We start from the raw sequence: 21,978 nt of genomic DNA, 5'->3' as shown, positions 1-21,978 counted from the left end.
TTTCAATCGCAACGAAAGCAAAAGGCATTTTCTTTCTTTCTCCGTGATCGTTTTCTTTTTCTTTGATCGTTCGTCCATTTGGATTGACTGTGCTTCGAAATCAGTCCAGACGATAATCGAATAGCTTCAAAGCTCAAATCTCTCGCCCAATCGAATCGATCAGGTTTGCTTCTTCTCTTCACGCGTCTCTGCAATCGCATTGTTCCTTCTAGTGTTTTGTTCGTTTTGGACCGTTAATTGATACCCAAGAGGCTATTTTTTTCGCCGAATGCGTATTTCTTGAGGATAATGGTTTTTGGTTATGGGTTTGATGCTCGCTCAAACTGGATATCTAGGGTTTCGATTTTAGGGTTACTTTTATTGTTGTTTAGGATACGCCTTGGGATCGGCGACTGGCTAGTTTGAAAAGTTTTCGAATTGATTTAAAGGATTTGAAGAATCCACCCTCGCTAGTTTCTCGATTCTTAGAGGATGATCGTACATCGATTTGGATTTCAAGGCTTATCGGGTTTCGTATATTTTTAGGGTTTTCTGAAGATCGATGAAATATTGAAATTCTGTTTGAGGGGGTGATCTTCAAAGCTGTCTCTCTGCGATTTCTTATTGGTTTCAAAATTTGTGTTTATAGTATGGCCACTAAGGTAGTGAGGAGGCACACCAATAGACCAGAAAGATCAGTGTATGCTCGACCTGCAGGAGGACCTTCAAAAACTGTCTGCGCCTTTTGGGCTGCTGGAAGGTGCACACGGGAATTCTGTCGTTTCCTGCACGCGGATGCACCGCCTTCATCCATGAACCCTCAAATTTCAAAGAAGTCGTCTCTTATTTGGACGAAGGAAGGAACTGCCACGGGAAAGGCCAATGCATGCAATGCTACTCAGAAAAGCAATGCTGCTCAGACTCAGAAAAGCAATGCTGCTCAGACTCAGAAAAGCAATGCTCCTAAGAAAATCAATGCTCCTCACGAAAGCAATGCTCCTCAGAAAAGCAATGCTGCCCAGAAAAGCAATCCTACTCCAAAAAATGTCTGCAAGTTCTGGGTAGATGGAAATTGTGTGAAAGGTGATCGATGCCTGTATTTGCATAACTGGTTCCGTGGTGAGGGGTTCTCCATGTTGGCAAAGCTCCAAGGGCACACGAAGGTATTTTTAATTTTCGAAGTATGTTTTCTTTTTTAATTTGTTCTGTTCCTCTTCGGAAATAATAATTGTGAAATTTATGTTAACAGGCTGTCACTGGTATTGCCCTTCCTGAACGAACTAACAAGCTTTATTCAACCAGTAAAGATGGAACAGCCAGAGTTTGGGACTGCCATACTGGTGAATGTGGCAGTGTGATTGATCTTGGTGGTGAAGCAGGTTCTTTAATTAGTGAGGGCCCATGGGTTTTTGCTGGTGTACCAAATCTTGTTAAGGTATTTCATTGTTGTAACTGGAGCACGTTTTTTTAGTAGCTTGGTTGGTTCAACTTCAATATGTATGCTGATTTTGCTTGATGTTGCAGGTTTGGAATACTGAGACAAATTCTGAATTCAACCTGGATGGACCTGTTGGCCAAGTGTATGCTATGGTGGTTGGTAATGAAATGCTTTTCGCCGGGACACAGGTAAAGAGCCTAACAATTCTGCAGCTTTCCTAATTATTGCGTAGCTGGGATTTTAGGATATATGTTCCTCCTTTTATTCATAGTGCACCATTTTCAATTGATTTATCTGTTTCTTTTAATATTGCAGAATGGTGATATATGTGTGTGGAAAGGTAGCACTGAAACTAATCCGCCATTTTATCCTGCTGCAACTCTGAAGGGCCACACTGGTGCTGTGGTATGTTTAACTGTTGGACGCAACAGGCTTTACTCGGGTTCTGTGGACCATACAATTAAGGTAAGTTTGTGGCATCTACAAACAAGTTTTGTCAGCTTCTACTATATGTCCTCTCCTCTATTTACAATAGAGGGAGCAAAATGATTTATTCCAATAATCTGATTATGGAGTGCTTCTGTATTCAAATTCCTCGTGTAATTTACTGTAATGTTCTTTTTGTTTCAGGTGTGGGACCTTTATACTTTGCAGGGTGTTCTGACACTAAATGGGCATTCTGGTGCGGTGATGTCTCTTGTTTGCTGGGATCAGTTCTTGCTCTCATGCTCACTGGACGACACGATAAAGGTGTGGGCTGCCACTGAAGGAGGCGGTTTGGAAGTGACCTACACTCACAACGAAGAGCAGGGTGTTCTTGATCTTGCCGGAATGACAGATGCAGAAAGCAAGCCAATCTTGCTTTCTTCTTGCAATGATAATTCTGTCCGCATATATGAACTGCCATCATTCACTAAAAGAGGCAGATTATTTGCAAAACAAGAAGTACGGACTGTCGAGGTAGGACCTGGAGGACTATTCTTCAGTGGGGATGCAACTGGTCTCCTTTCTGTTTGGAAGTGGATGGATCCTCCTGCCGTCAAAGTGGAGTCTTCATGAGTTACTTTACTCCATCTAGTTCCGTGAATATTTTTAGACAAGAACATTTCCTTCAGTTTGCATGAGCCATTGCTATGGTGGCTGTGAAGGCATCAATGAACAATTGTAGCAATCCTGTATCTAAATTTTTGACAGCCAGTCAGTTATTCAGATTAGTTTTGTTCATTTATGTAGGGATCAATTTTTAATACATGATCTCTAGGATGCTTGTTCCTCCACTGTAATGTACAGTGAAATTTTTCATTCAGAAAAATGATTCATTATTGAGAATTTAAATTCATGATAAATGCAAAATTCTTTGGATTTGAACCGTCTTCATAATGGTGTCTGTTTATATTAGTTTTGAATTTACATTGTGGATTTATCAAATGTATGAGAGCCCAAGCAGAATTAATGTATAAAAGAAATCAATATTTTTGCTTATCTCTGTAACCCAAGGTATACTATATAATGAGCTTAACCATGGTTATGCCCAAGGAGTGAGAGTACACCTTGATTAAAGTGATGGGCAAAAATGTTCTCATAAAAGCAAAAATTTTCTCATAAAAGAAATCCGATCTAATAGCTGCCACGCTTTTCAAGTTAGGACCTCATCTAAACAAGTGAAAATATGGTTAGACATCGACTATTACCAAAATAATAAATAAAAACGAAGGGTCCATTTGAATTTGACAACCTATACAGAGATAAAATTTATCAAATGCAAAGAACATCATTTTGGCAATTGAAACGTAAGATGTATCTTTCAATTTCATCTTCAACCCGACAACCATATACAATGGGTCTACAAATTACATAACAGCTTGTACTACTAACAAACAGCTACCTCAGACTCAAAGATTTAACCCATCCACGTGAAGACAAAATAATCAAATAAAAGGTATACCACCACTGGGCGTAAATTCATATTTATACAAGTTTGTCTTGTACAAGCTCGTTTGCCTTGTTCAAAGGGGAGAACATACAATAGGAAATTATATCATCTTCCCACAAAAATAGAAACAAAATAGGCTCGCAACATTTCAAGCATAGGTCATCACCTCCACCTCCATATGAGATACACAACAATGACAAGAGTCAGAATCATGCCTGCATACTTGATCGACTGATCAACACGGTTCCGCCTCTCAATGAGCTTCAAAACAGAGTTAGAGAGACCCACTGTGTTCAGGACATCCAATCCTTTTCGTTGTGCGCTCTGAAACAAGTCAACAGAGAATTCACCATTATTTTAACAAGCATTAGTAGCAACAAACATGTAATACATCACTAACTGTTATGTATCAAAGCTCTTGGCCTTTTCGATTTCCCTTTTCTTTTTACCCATATTGAGTTCAATTTCCTATGACTTGACTTCCAATTGCTACAAAATTCATTCCAAAGGGAAAGTGGAAGATTAAAATCCAACGGAAGAAATTATATGTTTCTTTGATCTTGTTCAACTCTATTATGAGGCAATCATGGATTCCAACCTTCATCAATACAGCAAAGTGCCCGAGGTCAGTGAGTTAAGCCTCTGAAATTCTCTTGGTATATCAAAGCATTGTTGAGTTCTTTTTCAAATTTATTTTGAGGCAATTGAGTATTCCAATTATCATCAATGTATCAAAGTGCTCAAGGTCAGGGAGTTGAGCCACCTGAGGTCTCTTGGTTACAATTCATCATATATTTAATCCTATAACTACGGAAGTGCCATATCAAAGTGTTTTCTCTGTAGGTATGGGTGGTGAGATTATCACACTTAGTCAGCTAGTTTTCAAATCATTCAGTATGAATCATATCAGACTGTGTTTCAAGTAGAACTTAGTTGCAGGGTATTTATGATAGTTGGTGACTGATAGACTTCTGTCATGCATTGAGTGATTAAAAATATTGGTTTCAGTTATCCTAATTTGATCATTGTTTTAGTTCCCTATTTTCTCTACTTCCTCGCTAATTCTATCTCTTGTCCTGCATCACATGTACTCATATAAAAGAATTGTCCTTGCTATGAATCATATCCTGCCGTTTGACTGTTGAAAATTAATTAAAATGTCAAATACCAAATCAATCAATTTTCTTACAGTACACAGCTGTCCTATCATAGTAATAAAAGCTTCTATAAAACCAGAGTATCTACTAATTGTGCACAATTTTAAAGAAGAGCTACCATTAACTGTAAGCTTATTAATGAATGTTTTAACTATATTCAAGACACAAATTGCAGATTCACTATCGTTTTTCTTTCAATAATTGGTGCAAAGTGAGTTGCATAACAGTGAGCACAAATATGGGTGATACCTTTAGCCAATCCCTTTGTTCTGCATATTTCCTAAGAATACTTTCTCCAGTAGCACTGGCTTCTTCAAGCATGCGAGAAGAACTACGAACTGACGCCCTTGCTTGTGCCTCATCATCAAAGATTCTCAAAACATGAGCACCCTCCCCATTCTATATCATAAGACAAAGGCATATTAAACAAAGGCATACATCAGAATGAGGTAGTAAATAAAAAGTACAAGGGTTGGGAGTTGCATACAGCTCTTCCAAGCAACTCTGCCCTCTCTCTGGCTTCTTGGGCCCTCTTCTGATTCCTCAAATTATACTTATCCAGACTTTCTTTCAAAGACTGAGCCTCTTCCGCTATTTGTTCTACTTTTCTGCGTAACAAGAAGCAAAATAGGATCCAGTTAAAGAAACCCAATTACAATTACAACCACAATATACAAAAATGACAAAAAACCCACCTTAATGCTCAAGGAATTGATGATGAAAAAAAACACTATTCCTATTACAATTATAATATACAAAAATGACAAAAACCCAACTCAAGGCTCAAGGAATTCATGAAAAAAAAAAAAAAACCAAGTCCAATTACGATTAAATGCAGAAGACAAAAACCCAAATCAAGGTTCAAGGGATCAATGAAAGAAAACCAACCTTTTCCAGAGATCGCGTTGGGATTTGGCGCCAACAGATCGCCAGAGGCGGTCCATCTCGGCGCAGAAAGACTGAATCTGAGAAATATCTCTTTTGACGGACGTGGAAAGGTCCGGGGAGTCGATGCCGCCTGCGTTCTCCAATCTCTCCAGCTTCTCAAGGCCGTCTCTTGTTCTCAACAATAGCTTCTTGGCGCTCTGATATATTTCCGATAACGTCCCTCCTCCGATTTCCACCGACATTGCCATTACAATTGCAATTCCGATTGATGACGTTTCTCTCTTTATTTCTCTCTTTCTGGGTTTCACCGCAGAACTAAATTGAATTGAATTTCGATTGATTTTGGTCACCACAGCACAGGTAGGTAACTTAATTCAGGGGTTTATGTATGAGAAACCCGAAGAAGAAATGAGGAAACAGAGCGAAGACAATGGAGGGTAAAGGCCCAAACTAACAACAAATCACTCTAGCTGAAATTCAAGCCCAGTTTATCAAGTGTAGATAGACCCAAATCTAAGCACAAAATGGAAATGGCAAGCCCATTTGTAGGCTACATCAACCTTAATCCTCAATTACCTGCTCTGCTCTTAGAAAATTGGCCCAACTGTAGGACATAAAATAAAGTCCATAATTCAGCAGTGTGGTTGGATAAATATCGACGAATGTTTTTCAAACCAAGTTGTTATTCGCACTTCAAAAAAGTCGTTGTATATCGTTTTTATATTAATTTAATAAATGAGTTTTCTTTGTTAAATTAGAGAAAATAAATTTCATTGGATTCGATCCTTCTGGATGTCATGGGAGAGGGGGAATCCACCACCACTATGATGAAAACTCATTAGCTTTAATGAATGAGTTTAGTAATACATGTGGAGTGCATAATGACTAATTTAGAGTGTGAATAATAGTTTTTTAAAAAAATACATATTTTATTAAATAAGAAGACAGCTAGACATTTAGAATAAACCCTATTGAATTTAAAATTGAAGAAAAAAAATAGGAAAGTGATAAATAGATAGTCCATTATTTTTGAAAAAAAATAATAATTCAATCCTATAAAACTAGGGGAACTTTTCTATTTTTTATCTGTAAGGAATGAGAATTCAAACTTAGATATAGAGGTGTCCAATGGGCAGAATCGATCCAACATAGCACGAGCTTAGCCCATTTAAATGGGGCACGGCACGGTCCAAGTACGATTATTGAATGCCTATGCTAGGCACGACACAAAAACATGGGTCGTGCTAGAATTAGAAAATTAAGTCCCAACAGATTGGGCCTGCCCAAGGCCCAATATGGACCGTACTTGGCCCGATCCATTTATTTATTTATTTTTTGTCAAAGCCCACTTTACAAAAACCATATCTTAGCCACATTCCCCTCTTTGGTATCTACATATATGACTTTGATTTAGTGGTCAATAAACAAATGCTACAACAAATCCTCAATTTTCAGTCCTATATTACATATAAGAAAGATATGAAAATATTATTTTATTTTATTTTTGTATAAATTTAATATGCTAACATGAATTTTTTGTTTAAAGAAATTCAAGAATAAAAAAATTAAAATTAAATGAGCCAAGTACGGCACAAACACGGCCGGTTGATATTTTGCCCTAATAGAGATATTACGCTAATAAAAATCTCAATGTTGATTTGCTCAAATAATTATAAAAAAAATCTCAAAGTTGATATTGTAATTTGGTTGGTTTCCCCACTAATACCGAGTTTGCTTTTGACCTACAAATTTGTCTTTTTAAACACAAGTTTCCCATGGACCTAAAAGTCACCTATCTTACACTTGATTTGATCATCTTATTTTAATTTTAGTCTATTCATCTGCTTTTAGAGCGTGCTTTTTTTTAAAGTCAAGACAGGTGTAATTGGAAGAGGTAAGAATATTCCCAAGAACCTCAATTTCTACTTCCATGGCTTGTGCTTTTCTGGCTATTCTATGGCTCATGCTCATTCTAGCTTCCTGAACACAATTTTAAATTGCGATTTTTTCTTTTCTTTTTTTTATCCAGAAATATTAATAAATAAGATTAGTGATGTCGTAATTTCATAACTTCGCTGAAAATAGGAAAAAAAAAAACTGGAAATGAGAATATTCCTAGTGGCTGGCCCATATACCATAGAAAAATTAGGTTTTAGACATAATTAACTTTATTAATTAGTTTGTAAGATATTGGATATTTTGGTTTTAGTTTTAATACCTAAGAAAAAACTACTATTTTGGATTAGCCCAAAGAGAGGCCCAGATTCGTTGGGCCAGGTAAAAAATAACAACTGATAAGACAATTCTACCCTTCTGGTACAATTCTACAATGGCACATGTAGTAATTTTAGGGTTGTTGGATGTCCTTTTGGTAAAATTAGGTGGCTTTGGTTTTATATTAATTAAACAAAATTAATTATCTTTCTTTCAAATTAGTTAAGTTTTTTATGGGTTAAAACTAAAGAGCCTATAAATTTATATGATTAAGGAAAATGAACATGTGAATGCATACGTCAGACGAGACAGAAAGTATATGCCACCAAATTGACCTATTTATATTTTCTGTCTCTAGTAAATGAATGGGCCACGTGGAAGATATGGTATCCTAACAAAAAGATTTGTTCCTATAAAGCCATACAATGACCAGTTTTCTTTCAACTTTTATGTGTCACACTTCATATAAATATATATATCACAAGTATGTGGCACGCAATACACAATACGTGGAATTTTCTGGTTTGTTAATCTTTTTTTTTTGGAGAAATATCACGAAGTGTCCCTACATTCGAATGATGAGATTAATCTTTTTTTTTTTCCTGGGTGTGCTTGTATTTTTGGATTGAGAATTTGAACACGAACTTTAACAAGTGCTAATTTTTGCTGGGATATGATGAGTTAGTTTTGATTGGGTGGAGTGTAATCACACATAAAGTTCATTTGAGAGTGATTCTGGATAGGCCAAAAATCACTTCTATGGAGAATTATTTCTTCAACTAATTACCTCAATTGGTTTTAAGTGATTTTATGGAGAAGCACATATGTGGTATTTATGCCTAGAATCACTTAGGGCATGTTTACGTATTAGTAATGGGTATGGGAGGAAAGGGAATGATTTCCATTCCTGACTTCTCATGTGTTTACTTGCAATCAAGAATGAAAAAATAAGTGGGCTCCACCTCAAAATTAGTAATTACATTCCCTCAAAACTATGTATTAGATCAACTAGGGGGAGTAGTCGATACGATTCCCATTCCTGTTTTCTCTTAATTAACTTCCAAAAATATCCTTACCGCTTTACCATAATTTTAAAATTAATTTGGATTCTAATTCATGCAAATTAGTAAACAATAACAATGGGAATCAATCCCATTCATTTGCTAATTCCACATGTTTAGTAAACAACTTAATGGGAATGATTCTTTCCATACTGATTCCTAAATTCTCTGATTCCTTACTTTCTCCATTATTGATACGTAAACATGCCAAAGTGATTATATGGAGAAGGATATGGGAGGTGGTTATTCCTAAAAGTGATTCTGGCTTATTCAGAATCACTCTCAAATGAGTCCATAATTGATTTAGCGCACGAGGTATATCTCCACTAATAACTACATAATGCAAATAAATTTTGGCATAACACAAGCCTAAATTTATTAGTACCAAGTTTTTAAGCTTTCCATCCCAAGCCTAAACTTAGGTCCAACAAGAAATTTATTTTATTTTATCTGTTTTCTCCATGTTTAAATTTATATTTATTTATTGAACCCAAAAAAAAAAAAAAATTTAAAATTTAAATTTTACCACACACTCCTTTATCCATGACACGTGGCTAAGGATCATGAGACTTTGAGACCCTCACCTGAAAACTAAGATTTTCTTCGTTATGAGCCACAGATAAAGGTGCATTGCCTATGGACACCATGAATAATCCATTTTCTGAGTTCAATGTTTTTTTTTTCTTCTAAAAATAGAAATATCACTAAACTAACAACTAGTTAATCAGTTTAATTAGCAAGATTCTTTCATTAAAGGGTACAGTAAAAGTTGCGTTTAGTTTGGTGGCAGGTCCTTGTTTCATTCACTGGGCTTCATCATGTAAATCATAATTAATTAAACCCCAAGGAAAAACTCTCTCTCTCTCTCCTCACTGGATAGTGTTCTTCTTTAAATACTAGCTAGTCTTTTGCAGTGAAAGTGGGGCAACAAGGTTCATCAGCGGACCCGAGTTCTTTGAACTGACTGTAACTTGTAAGTGCACCCTCTGTGTTTCGTATCCTGCATGCTTTTAAATGCTTATGTAGCTCTAAACCTAGCTTCGTTTTCAGTTTTGTTATCTCTCTATCAAACAGTTGACAGTCAGATGGCCTTCATCTCTTTTCATGGTTTTCTTCTTCTTCTTTTTTTTTTTTTTTTTGGGGGGGCCATTTTTAATTACAGCCTAGGCCCCGAGCCTTCATTTCTTCATCTTTCTTTCTTAGTTGAGTTGAGGTTTTGTTTCTTGGATAGTTTTTCCCCCAACAATATCAATGCAAACAAGGAATTCCGTCTTAGTACTTTTAAATTTAATTACCTTGGATGACATCCAAAATTTCTTAATAGACGCCATTGTTGTTTCAGTTTTCCTCCACGCTTTCGTAACCTTCTCAATTTTCCAACATGTCTTTTGTACTTATATCATATGCTTCAACGAGCATCATTGAGTATACAAAACAAACTTTAAATGTAAGAAATATTGCTACAACAATGATTTCCGTTAAGAGAAAAACTGTGTATATATTATCTTTTACCCAAACAAAAGAACTTCATCCATTCCAGTTACACAGTACCATTTGTAAGTTGCGCATGCATATATATCACCATATATACGACTTGACATCACTTTCAATAATTAAATCCAAACCCATCATAGCCTTTAATCACGTGAGGTGAGCCAGTGCTGAACTATTTACTCATCTTGTTGTAGCCCTCTTATTGAATCTTTACTCTTTTAAGTGTCCTCATTATGACCAACTCTTTTCTTTTTTTTCATTTATAAACATGAAGTCATTTTCTTTCGATGGCCTACAATATCTCAGTTTACACATAATTTACAAGTGTGACTGTTGCATTGCCACATTACTATATCAACACACCTGTATTATTAATTATATCGCTTATTACATGCATTAATAACACTACGTGACAATATATTATATACGACCGTCACAATTCACTTCAAGTATTTGTCATGTCCGGGAGCAACTCGCTCAACATTACCTTCCCATTACCCCAAAAGATTGCGTGATCAAACAAGCATATCTCACATATTCAATTCAAAATCCTAAATTTACTTGATCCAATTCGATAATTTTAATAATTTAAAAATATATATGACGGTGTACGGTACGGTGTATATAAAACCAAGTCTTCATTTTTGTTGCATTACTTTTTGGTTTGTTAGTTTTGCAAAAAAAAATGACGTGTTACGAGGATATATATGGTATTTCCTACCCTTCCTGGAAGTTAGCCACAAAAACCAATTTCGCGCGACAATTGATGACTGATAAAAGTCATGACACACACTCTCTCTCTCTCCCTGAGTTGAGAGAGGACAGAACACACAGAGAGAGCAGAGCTCTTTTAATTTCTTTCTCTGACGTTTGTTTTGTTTGCATTTGTTTTGTTTTTTTTTTTAAATTAAGAAAAATAAATTAGAATCCGTTTCCTGGAAGCTTACAAGATTTTTGGAATTCCATTGCACATACATATTTTCTTGCAAAAAACCATTCTTTCAAAACAAAACTCATTTTCATGTTGTTTCCACCAAACGTACCTACCTTGTGTAGAAGATGAACAATGCGGTTTCCAGTTTGGATTTGGTAATTCTCTCTTTCTTAAGCTCTTATAAATTCTGGGTTTTTATTTATTTTTAGCTCTGATCTAGGTTGTAGAATTACATTTTGTGTTTGTTCATTTATTTATTTATTTAAATTTAAACCCTTTGTTGGAAAATTGATGTTCTTTAAAAAATAATAAATTTTTACAGAACTTCAGAGTTAAAATTTCTGAATTTGGAAGTTTTCCCAGAAGGAAAGTGAAGTTGAGAAAATGGGCAAATCAAAGATTTTAATTTGGTTGTTTAAATTAGCAGTGTTTCCCATTTTATTTCCATTTTGACTGTCAGAGGGTGAATTTTCTCCAATCTTCCCGTCAGTTTCATCAGGTTAGGTATTGTCTTTAATTTTGGTAGTCAACGAAGCATATACTTAACATTTAAGAGGAATGAAAAACTTTCCATGTACTTGTTGATTTCAATTTGCTGCTTTGTCAACTCTGATAAATAAAGTAGTGCAGAAAACTTATGTTGCTCTAGTATCTGCTGTATTTCTGTCTGTTTTAATCTTTTATGTGTTGCTGATATTCTTTTTACTGTAGCATTGATTCTGAAAGATGGTTGCCTTCGGGAAGAAGTTAAGAGAATCACAAATTCAAGAATGGCAAGGGTACGTTCGAGTACGTTTCGAACCAAAAATGCTCCCTGCTATGACTTTTAATTTGTTTGTTTCTTTTTCAGATACTATCTTGACTACAAGTTAATGAAGAAGAAGCTCAACCGATATACACAACAAATTGAAGTTGGAACACAAAATCGCCACCTTGTTCTTAAGGACTTCTCAATATTGCTAGATAGTGAGGTAACCAGTGTTACATTATTGGAATTATGTGTTTTATTCACAAGTTTAATGCAGTGTCTGTTATACACCAGTATCATGTGCAGACTGATAAATCACCGATGGGATTTCTGAATTTCATTTTTTAACTTCCATATCATGCCATCTCAATTTGTGATGTTTTCTGAAACTGCAAGTCATGCAATTTTTTATCCTTCTGCTAAATTGTACTACTTGCAATGGGAGGTCAATATATCAACGCATCTCATCTAATAAATAAAAAGGGCATGTATGGATGGATGATGCTGAAGTTTTATCATTGTATGTTGTTCATTCTGATTATCTGTTTCAAGATGGTCCAAATAAAATGCATAGACTTCCCAAGCTTCCTTTTCCCTTGTTTTCTGGTGAGGATCGCCTTCATTTTGTTGTATTCATTGAGGTCGGAGCACAGATTTTCGCCAGTAGCTAATACATTTACATTCATGGATACCTTTGGTGTTAAATCATATATTGTAAGAATGATTTTCTTTTCTGTTATTGTTGTTGACTTCAGATTGAAAAGATTGTCATGTTTCTGCTGCAACAACAAGGAGTTCTTGCAAGCAAGTTATTGAATCTTGGAGAACAGTATGATTCTGTCTTACAGCAGGTAGATGGAGCAAAAATACCTGAACTGCAAGAAGCATATAGATCAGTTGGACGAGATGTTTTAAGAATCCTCTCTTTTGTTGAGATGAATGCTATTGGTCTGCGTAAGATATTGAAGAAGTTTGACAAGCGGTTTGGTTATAGATTTACTGACTACTACGTCAAAACTCGTGCAAATCATCCTTATTCCCAGTTACGCCAAGTTTGCAAGCAAGTGGTAAGGGGCTAAATTTGTTCTCATTTCTTTTCCCTCTTAGCCGCACCTTACAAATTTTTTGGTACACTATAATATCAGTGCAAAAAGTAGCTTCTACCATCTTTATAATTGAATACAAGCATCATCAGCTAAAAGCTTAATATGCAGGGTGTTGGGGCCGTTGTTGGAGCCATATCTCGAAACCTGGCGGACCTTCAAGATTTTCAACAACATTGTGGGAACTACATATCAATATATGATCAGCCTGCCTTTTCCCACCCGGTTTACTCTAATATCCATTGAAGTATTATATACAACATCAACACTCTCCTTCTAATCCATCTGATTGAATTTCATAATGTTTGTGCTAGCAGTTGAATTTTATTATGCTTGAAATTCGCAAGGCATAACATTTGATAATGGCTGCCTGTGCAATATGTTAATAGTTTCAGAAATGAATATCAGGGAAAATTAATATTCTGATAGGATTCATTCATAATGTAAATCCTCTTTTAGAAGAGAATACGATTTTTTATGATCTTCTGCAACTACAGTTTTAATAATGTGTTTCTGTGTGTGCAAGTGCATTGGTATGAAAAAGCACTTTAATTTAGAGGCGTTAGCTTAGAAGATTTATTTACCCTCACACAATATCCGCCTCTATCAAGCTGAGTTTGAATTTAAGGATTCAAAAAATTGATACTTCAACTAACTCTCTCTCTCTCTCTCTCTCTCTCTCTCTCTCTCTCTCTCTCTCTCTCTCTCTCAACTTTGTACTTATCTATGTTGTTGAAGTTTAAACATTGAAAAGTTTGTGACTCAAGTTGTTCATCTTGTTTAGTATTTCACATGATAGTTGCAGGCACATTTTAGCTGGTTCACTTTGTACATTACAACTGACATCTAAATATCTAATGAATCTGATTTTACAGGATCCCGTCCTTGACTCTATCAGGGCAGCAGTAAACAGGTTATCAAACTCAACAAGTTTCCTTCATTATTTGGGAAAACATGCACTTCTTATGGGGGATGATTTACAAAGCCCATCTGAGGATCATGCTGATGACGGAAGATATCATTTCATGTCACTCCTCTTGAACTTGGCAAACACATTTCTGTATATGGTTAATACATATATAATTGTCCCAACAGCTGACAATTACTCCATGACCCTTGGAGCTGCAGCAACCGTCTGTGGTGTTGTGATTGGATCAATGGCTGTTGCTCAGGTGTTCTCTTCAGTTTATTTCAGTGCATGGTCAAATAGATCATACATGAGACCACTGGTATTTAGCAGCATCATTCTTCTTGTGGGAAATACTTTGTATGCACTGGCTTATGATCTTAATTCAATATCAGTACTTCTGATTGGTCGACTATTCTGCGGGTAAGTGACTCTTTTATTGTGAGACTTACATTTGGTTGTATAGATTAGCTGATTACTTTTGCATGCCAAACTTAATGTTGAGTGCTATTATAGAATATTTTATGCAGTCTCTGTTTTCATGTCAGAACTTAGAAGTAGTGAATAGTCTATATTTGTAAGTGGTTAGGGTATATTTGTTCATTTTCCTTATGCTTTTCAGTGGATTTTCTTAAGCTTGACCTTTTGTTAACCTTTGTAATTTACTGGCGACTGGCGTAAATACTGATTGTTGTCAAATTCCATTCTGAATATTAATAAGCATATAAGCACACTTTGAGAAAGGGTAACCTGAATGGAGATTGAGGCAGCTTTTTAGAAATTGCACTACACAGAAAATTCCCTGTTTTCTTGAAAATAAAGAATTGGAATCTCTACTATTAGGGTCTTTTTTTTTGGGTCGGGTTCTACTATTAGGTTTGACACGCATGAAATTGTATCATGAATTGTAAGAAGTTTCAAATATTAGTACAAGTATGACTGGTTAAGATATGCGGCCACTATGACAGTGGCAATATAACACCAGATTTCAAAACTCTAGAAGACCACTATTTTAATATAGGTCCTGTAAAATTTCACCTTTTTTGTGTTCTAAAAGTGATGCTCCTTGGTTTCACATCCCCGAATCTATTGAAAACATAGTTTGGCTTTACTCCAAATCTGCATATGGACTTGTTTTCAATTGTGTGAATGTATGTATTGGTGATTATCCTTATTAAGTATATTTTGTGGTGCAGTTCCTGCATTAGTACAAAGTTTAATATTCCTATCTTTGGATTTGGTATGTTCGTTTTACCTTATTAATATGGACAGTCATCTTGTCAATTTTGCAGGTTAGGTTCTGCAAGAGCAGTTAATAGGCGTTATATCAGTGACTGCGTACCCCTTAAATTGCGAATGCAGGCTTCTGCTGGTTTTGTCAGTGCCGGTGCACTTGGAATGGCATGTGGGCCTGCTCTTGCTTGTTTACTCCAAACTAATTTCAAGATTTACAAATTGACATTCAACGAAGACACATTACCTGGTTGGATTATGGCTCTCGCATGGCTAATCTATTTGCTGTGGTTGTCAATTTCTTTTAAAGAGCCTTCTCGTGTGACAACAGAAAATATTGTGCCACGGGAATCTAATTCTGGTTTGTAAGCAAGATTTCTTAGTTCTTTTCAATAGACTGTTTGTTTTTTCCAGATGATGTCCCATTTTATATTTAAAAAAATTATGATCCTTTATCCTTTCACACTAATGTTCATTCTTGTCACCTCTTATGGCACACAATTTCTTCATTATTCATGTGGAGTTTGTTTGAAACAGGGAAAATTGTAAATATTTCTGTGGAGAATGGTCCTACACAACCATTGCTGTCAAACTCCAAAGCTAAGCAAAAAGATAGAGATGGAGACACTGATTGTGATGATGCTGAAGAAGATCCTACAGAAATCCAAAAACCAGTCAATTCAATTGTGTCAGCATATAGATTACTAACCCCATCAGTGAAGGTATAGATTATTTCGTAAGAATCAAATATTTTTATACAGAAATCAAAAAGTTCTCTATGAAGATCCACCTTTGAAATTTACACACCAAAACTTTAGAGACAAAGCAGTCTCTTACTTGTAGTTGAAGTCTTCATCCATCAAGGGATATAGAGGGAGGAGCGTTCACTAAATACACTTTAGATGACTGATTGTTGTTGGTGGCACTAGATTGCATATCGGTTCTCTAAAACCATGGGAATAAAATTCAGATAATTCATTAAGAGAACCCATTATATCGTTGACATCACTGAAATCAGAAAATTATATCGTTACCCAAAAAATATATCTGAAAACTATATGTACTATGTAGGTTCACATGATTAAGGCATTTTGTATATTTGGAAGCAAATCTGTTTAGGTTTATGAATAGAATATAGCACTATGATGTTGTAACTGTTTGCTGCGCTTCATCCATTCCCCCTTTTTTTTTCCAGCTCTCAAGCTTGCTTTAGTTAGTAGGACCATCTATTACTGGTGTTTATATCTTTCATCTCATTTGAACTTGTTCCTGCATTCTTCATGACATCTTACTTGAATCTTGCTAATTCTCACCAGGTTCAACTGTATATCTATTTTATGCTGAAATATGCAATGGAGATTGTACTTGCTGAATCCAGTGTCATCACTGGATATTACTTTATTTGGTCGACTAGCAGTGTGGCAATCTTTCTTGCATGTCTCGGGCTAACGGTGCTTCCAGTCAACGTTGTTGTTGGAAGCTACATCAGCAACATGTTTGAAGAAAGGTGGACCTTCAAGTATGAAATTCACTATATTATCTGCTATACATTAACTCACACTGATGCATATTTCTTCTCTTTGCTGACCTGATTGCAGGCAAGTTCTACTGGCATCTGAAATTCTGGTATGCATAGGTATACTACTAAGCTTCCACGTATTGATCCCTTACTCTGTGCCTCAGTATGTCAGCTCAGCCCTTATAACATTCGTGTCAGCTGAAGTCCTTGAAGGTAATTCAATATATAGTTGTGGAGGACAATTAACTTCTTGTATATCTTTTTAAGCATTTGAAAGTTTAGCTCTGAAACCCTCATTTTTTTTCTCCGTATTTTGAGTTGCATATATCAAATTTTGTGCTCAACTTTTGATTTGCTTCCTCAACATGAAAAGATAACAGTTTCTGTACTGATCCAGGTGTAAACTTATCACTCCTATCTCGAGTCATGTCATCGAGGCTTTCTCGTGGGACTTTCAATGGCGGACTACTTTCAACCGAAGCAGGGACCCTAGCTCGAGTAATCGCAGATGGAACAATAACACTAGCTGGGTTTTGGGGTGAGAGCAAGCTCTTGAATACCACCCTGGTTCCTGCATTGGTCATCTGCGTCTCATCCATAGTTGCCACCTGCTTCACCTACAACTCTCTCTACTGATTTCCATTCCTTCTCTGTGTATAGTGTTGCTAAGTGAAACTAGACTCGCTCAATATGAATCAATGCCAACAATGCTTTTTCCTTGCTGGTTATCAGATCATTTCAATGAAAATGAGAACTTGAGCCTTTTGCAATTTAGTAACACGGCAGACTTTAGATATGCCTAAATTTTCATGGTTTCATTTGGCATTCACCAAGCCATTAAAGAATTTCGATGGGGAAACTTTCAGTTTGTTAAGAATCAACAATTGATTAGAACAGTCAACAAAATTACAAACGTTACCAATTTGATGTCATAGCAATAATTCAGATATAGTTTTTGTGAGAATTTTGGACCCGACAAATAAGAGCGTTTTTCTCCTTCAAAAAATTAACGAGTAACAAAACAAGCATATCTAGGTATTAGGGTTGGGCCAACTCTAGTGGTTAATGAGTTTTACCGGACATTAAGACCATTAACTTCATGTCATGTATGTGAATTATATTGTCAATTGTTCATGCGTGTAATGTTTATAGTATGTCACATTCACATAAATGACTAATAATTGTTCATATGCACGTGAATGAGTGTTCAAAAGCAAACCACAATGCATTTTCAATAATTTAAAGCATAACCAGATACTATAATCAAGAATAATTTTTTACCTAAATACGATGGTTAGTATATAAGAAAAAATCGTAAAGAGAAATTAATGTCAGTGTCACCAATTCACTCATTATAATTCATATATAACTACACCACCTCAAATATGACAGATAAGTTTCTCTGTAAATGAGGTTTTTTTTTTTTTTTTTTTTTCTGCCATGTCAGCAAAACACAAGTTTTTTCGAGGGACGTGGGCTCAAAACCCGACCCAAAATTAGCACGGTAGTACGTCCTTGAGTTCGACTCTTCCACTGTCGAACTGTTTCTTTTTCTCTCTCTAGATTTCTGCGTTCCAACTGTTTAGTATTTAGAGAAAGATAGAGAGAGAGTACGGTGCTCTGTGAAAAAATGGCGGCAGCTGATTTAGCGGAGGGGACTCTTCAGAACGTACTGGAACAAGACAGCCTCAAGTGGGTTTTTGTTGGTGGGAAAGGTGGTGTAGGCAAAACGACCTGTAGCTCAATTCTCTCGATCCTTCTCTCCAGGGTCAGATCCTCTGTTTTGATCATCTCAACCGACCCGGCTCACAATCTCAGCGATGCTTTTCAACAGAAGTTCACCAAGACTCCAACTTTGGTTAATGGGTTCACCAATCTGTATGCTATGGTACGCTTTTTGATTCACAATTTTGTCTCTTCCCTATTATTTGTACTGGTTAATTGTTGTTGTTTTCGGTGAATTTTTGGTTTTTTCTGGTGGAATTTTGGGTTTTTGATGAATTTGGGAATTGCCCAGTTGTTGGATATATTGGTTTGATTGATTATGAAGGATATTTCTTAGAATTTGGTTCTGTTTGATGAAGTTAGGGATTCCCAGTTCATAGGTTCTGTGTTTTGTTTCAGTTCTGTGAACAATTTGTTTTTGAATTTGATTTGCTTTCTGAAAGTAGAGCCAATTCGTCATTGCCTTGCTGAATCTTTTCCTCTTTATCCATGGTTGATATTTGTATTTATTATTAAAAATCTCGATATGCTTGCATGTGTGTGTGGATTTCATTATGTGCAGTCTCATTATTTGGTTATGATCCTCCATAGGAAGTGGATCCTACTGTTGAGCATGAAGACATGGGATCAGATGGAATGGACAATTTGTTTTCTGAGCTAGCAAATGCCATTCCAGGAATTGATGAAGCCATGAGCTTTGCAGAGATGCTCAAGTAAGATTCATATTCCTTTATGTTTGTTTCTTTGCAATTCAAACTTGCTCTTTACTATCTGGGTAGAGTTCCTTGCATATGCTACTTATTTTATATTTTACCAACCCTCGTTCTAAATCATTTGTGTAAATTATTCCCTGCAGATTGGTCCAAACAATGGATTATTCGGTTATAGTATTTGACACTGCACCAACTGGCCATACACTTCGGCTGTTGCAGTTTCCATCAACCTTGGAGAAAGGTCTGGCAAAAGTGATGTCTTTGAAAAATAAATTTGGCGGTTTAATGAGTCAGGTGTTTATCGTTGAACCCTTCTGTTGTATCTTCCCTTGCATGCAAACATTTATGAGTTAAGACACGCGTGGAATCAAAATCTTGGCGGTTTAATGTCTTTGAAAAATAAATTTGGCGGTTTAATGAGTCAGGTGTTTATCGTTGAACCCTTCTGTTGTATCTTCCCTTGCATGCAAACATTTATGAGTTAAGACACGCGTGGAATCTTTACTTTTGTCTCAAACTTTCTTGTCCGAGTTCTGTAAGCTCATAATTGTTCAGTTACAACTGTTTCTATGCTGATGGTGTCAAGTGTTTGAAAATTGATTGAGGCAGATGACCCGCCTCTTTGGTGTTGATGATGAATTTGGAGAGGATGCAATTCTGGGAAAGCTTGAGGGCATGAAAGATGTGATTGAACAAGTTAACAGGCAATTCAAAGACCCAGTAAGTCTCCCCATTCATTTTACTTTTTCTGTTGACTGTATTGTTGATTTTGGTGAGGATGACTATTGTACGGTAACAAATATGTTTTGGATCAGAGTAAAGCAGCAACAAGTAAATAATTAAAGAAAGAAGAATAAAGTATTTCCTTGTTTTGGTTTTGGTTCTTAAAAGAAAGAAAATATTTTTTTCAACTTATTTAGGTAGAAGCTAAACCCTTTTGTTTCCTTCTTTATCATAAATCTAGAGTACTTTTACCACGGTCAGTTTGGAAAGGAGAAGAAATTGTAGTACTTTTCAGAATCTTAAGTGACTTGCCAAACTTCATCAATCTTGCTTGCAAACCAAATTGAATGTTCAAAGTTATAGGCATTTGTGGATGCACTTATATCTCACTTTTGGCAGGACTTGACAACCTTTGTCTGCGTTTGCATTCCAGAGTTCCTCTCTCTCTATGAAACAGAGAGACTTGTGCAGGAACTCACCAAATTTGAGATAGATACACACAATATTATCATTAACCAAGTACTTTATGATGAAGAAGGTATGCCTACTATGTCCATCGTGCCCTTTTTTACATGTTCTTTTGTGTAAATTCTCTGAGCAGGGTTTAACCATCTATCGGTAATTCTGTTGTTGTAGGCTCAGAATCCAAATTACTCAAAGCAAGAATGCGAATGCAACAAAAGTACCTGGACCAGTTCTACATGTTGTATGATGACTTTAACATCACCAAGCTGCCATTGCTGCCGGAAGAGGTAAAACCATTGAGTGCCAAAATTTGTGAAAATGTTGACTTCTTATTCTGGGAAGGCAGGGGTTGATGATCGGTCTACTTTTACAGTGTGCTTCCCCGTACTTTCCATTTGAGTGATGATAGTGTTAAGTTTACTTCAATATATCCCCTTTCTAACGGAAATTGTAGCAACTGTGACCCATCTAGCTAGAAAGAGGGCTATAGATGATGGAATTTTCCCATGATTCACCCATCTACGATTCCTTTTGTTCTCTGTAGTTCTTGAGGTTAATCCTTATTTTGGGTTTTAATTTTCTTCATAGTTATTAGTTGTGCTTAATCTTTTTGTTTAGTTATTTTGTAGTCAAATATTTGTGTATTTTTTATTTTGTAGTCAAATATTCGAGTATTTTTTGGTAGAATATACAACTAAAGATCTTTAAGGCCTCTTTAGTCTTTGATTTTATTCAAATTTGGTATTGTATTCTTATTCAATGGGAGAACATTTCAGAGGAACTCTGCAAATGAGTCTAATTTTTTGTTGAGGTGTATGCTATGATTAAATCCAACTCTGTTATAATTTGTCATTGTATGTGCAATATTACAATCATTGGGTGCTTATTATTCATCAACCCTTTTATTACTGTGGAATTTGTAGGTTACCGGAGTTGAAGCTCTAAAAGCATTTTCACGTCATTTTCTGACACCGTATCAACCTTCCACCAGCAAGAGCACAGTGGAAACGTTAGAGCAAAGGGTATCCACTCTAAGGCAGCAGTTGAAAGACGCTGAAGCACAACTAGAAAAACTAAGAAAAGGGAAGCAAAAGGTCTAATAATTCCATGTTCTCCGCTTTCTAGTTTAGCATCAGATGGCCTTCATCTCCCACCTTTGGGCTACCAGGAGAAGTCAAGTGTCCATTTTAATGCTGATTGATGCTTCAAGTTGTTTGCTTTATTTGATGAATTCTTTTCTGTCCTCTTAGAATCTTAGATCATGAAAACTGACATGTCTTCCACATTAATGTAATTTATTTCATTTAAGTTGTTTCCGCAATGAACAATTTATAGGAGAAACTCTTTTTTCTTTTTGCTGTCCTGATAGTTATGTCAGATTATGCAGCAATTTTGTTCTGGAAAGAATAGTAAATGAATTATAAGCTTGTATACATTGGATTCTGGCACCACTGTGGAATATGAATTGGCATTTTATGGAAATTTATTCTTTTTGCTTAGGTGAGATTATGCTTCACTATACAATTTGCTTTTACAATTTCACAATTTGAACCATGGTAGTGATCCTTGCAAAATACTATGTTAAACAATGTTGATGTGCTCTACTATGTAACTGCTAAATCTGGTTTCTGTTCTAATAAACGCCAGTATTAAAGATGAATTTTTTGTAGTTAGAATGCCTATGCAGGACAGGTAATGGAAGGAAACCCATTTCCTTGAGAAGAACTGGTTCAGATCCCTGGCT

At 35.9% G+C, this 21,978-nt stretch overlaps 4 protein-coding genes across 5 annotated transcripts; 3 read left to right on the top strand and 1 right to left on the bottom strand.

The window, feature by feature from the left end:
- The first annotated feature begins 6 nt into the window (after positions 1-6).
- On the top strand, positions 7-2,770 carry LOC117619290 (zinc finger CCCH domain-containing protein 48-like). Its single transcript, XM_034349210.1, has 6 exons — positions 7-163; positions 629-1,142; positions 1,229-1,414; positions 1,504-1,605; positions 1,733-1,882; positions 2,048-2,770. The coding sequence occupies exons 2-6, from the start codon at positions 630-632 to the stop codon at positions 2,474-2,476; spliced, it is 1,380 nt and encodes a 459-aa protein (XP_034205101.1). The 5' UTR covers positions 7-163; position 629; the 3' UTR covers positions 2,477-2,770.
- Positions 2,771-3,200: 430 nt separating this feature from the next.
- On the bottom strand, positions 3,201-5,907 carry LOC117618778 (membrin-11-like). The gene is made up of 4 exons (XM_034348505.1): positions 5,396-5,907; positions 4,995-5,115; positions 4,757-4,906; positions 3,201-3,674 (listed from the first exon to the last, which is right to left on the bottom strand). Exons 1-4 carry the CDS (start codon positions 5,641-5,643, stop codon positions 3,513-3,515), a joined length of 681 nt encoding a protein of 226 aa, XP_034204396.1. The 5' UTR covers positions 5,644-5,907; the 3' UTR covers positions 3,201-3,512.
- A 5,059-nt stretch (positions 5,908-10,966) lies between these two features.
- LOC117618606 (SPX domain-containing membrane protein At4g22990-like) lies at positions 10,967-17,370 on the top strand. Of its 2 annotated transcripts, none has more exons than XM_034348249.1 (11): positions 10,967-11,253; positions 11,810-11,877; positions 11,949-12,069; positions 12,602-12,913; positions 13,061-13,174; positions 13,825-14,279; positions 15,149-15,450; positions 15,627-15,811; positions 16,406-16,596; positions 16,688-16,821; positions 17,006-17,370. In XM_034348249.1, exons 2-11 carry the CDS (start codon positions 11,825-11,827, stop codon positions 17,242-17,244), a joined length of 2,106 nt encoding a protein of 701 aa, XP_034204140.1. In that variant the 5' UTR covers positions 10,967-11,253; positions 11,810-11,824; the 3' UTR covers positions 17,245-17,370. The 2 variants fall into 2 exon arrangements, with proteins under 2 accessions (XP_034204140.1, XP_034204139.1); XM_034348248.1 differs by having other exon boundaries at positions 16,406-16,608.
- Positions 17,371-18,043: 673 nt separating this feature from the next.
- On the top strand, positions 18,044-21,716 carry LOC117619886 (ATPase ARSA2). The gene is made up of 7 exons (XM_034349942.1): positions 18,044-18,496; positions 18,925-19,046; positions 19,190-19,340; positions 19,656-19,766; positions 20,169-20,307; positions 20,406-20,521; positions 21,158-21,716. The coding sequence occupies exons 1-7, from the start codon at positions 18,239-18,241 to the stop codon at positions 21,332-21,334; spliced, it is 1,074 nt and encodes a 357-aa protein (XP_034205833.1). The 5' UTR covers positions 18,044-18,238; the 3' UTR covers positions 21,335-21,716.
- Positions 21,717-21,978: the final 262 nt, after the last annotated feature.

The sequence above is a fragment of the Prunus dulcis genome, chromosome 2 (assembly GCF_902201215.1).
Source record: "Prunus dulcis chromosome 2, ALMONDv2, whole genome shotgun sequence".
In the NCBI taxonomy this organism is placed as follows: domain Eukaryota; kingdom Viridiplantae; phylum Streptophyta; class Magnoliopsida; order Rosales; family Rosaceae; genus Prunus; species Prunus dulcis.
This window is presented reverse-complemented; position numbering and strand designations above follow the sequence as displayed.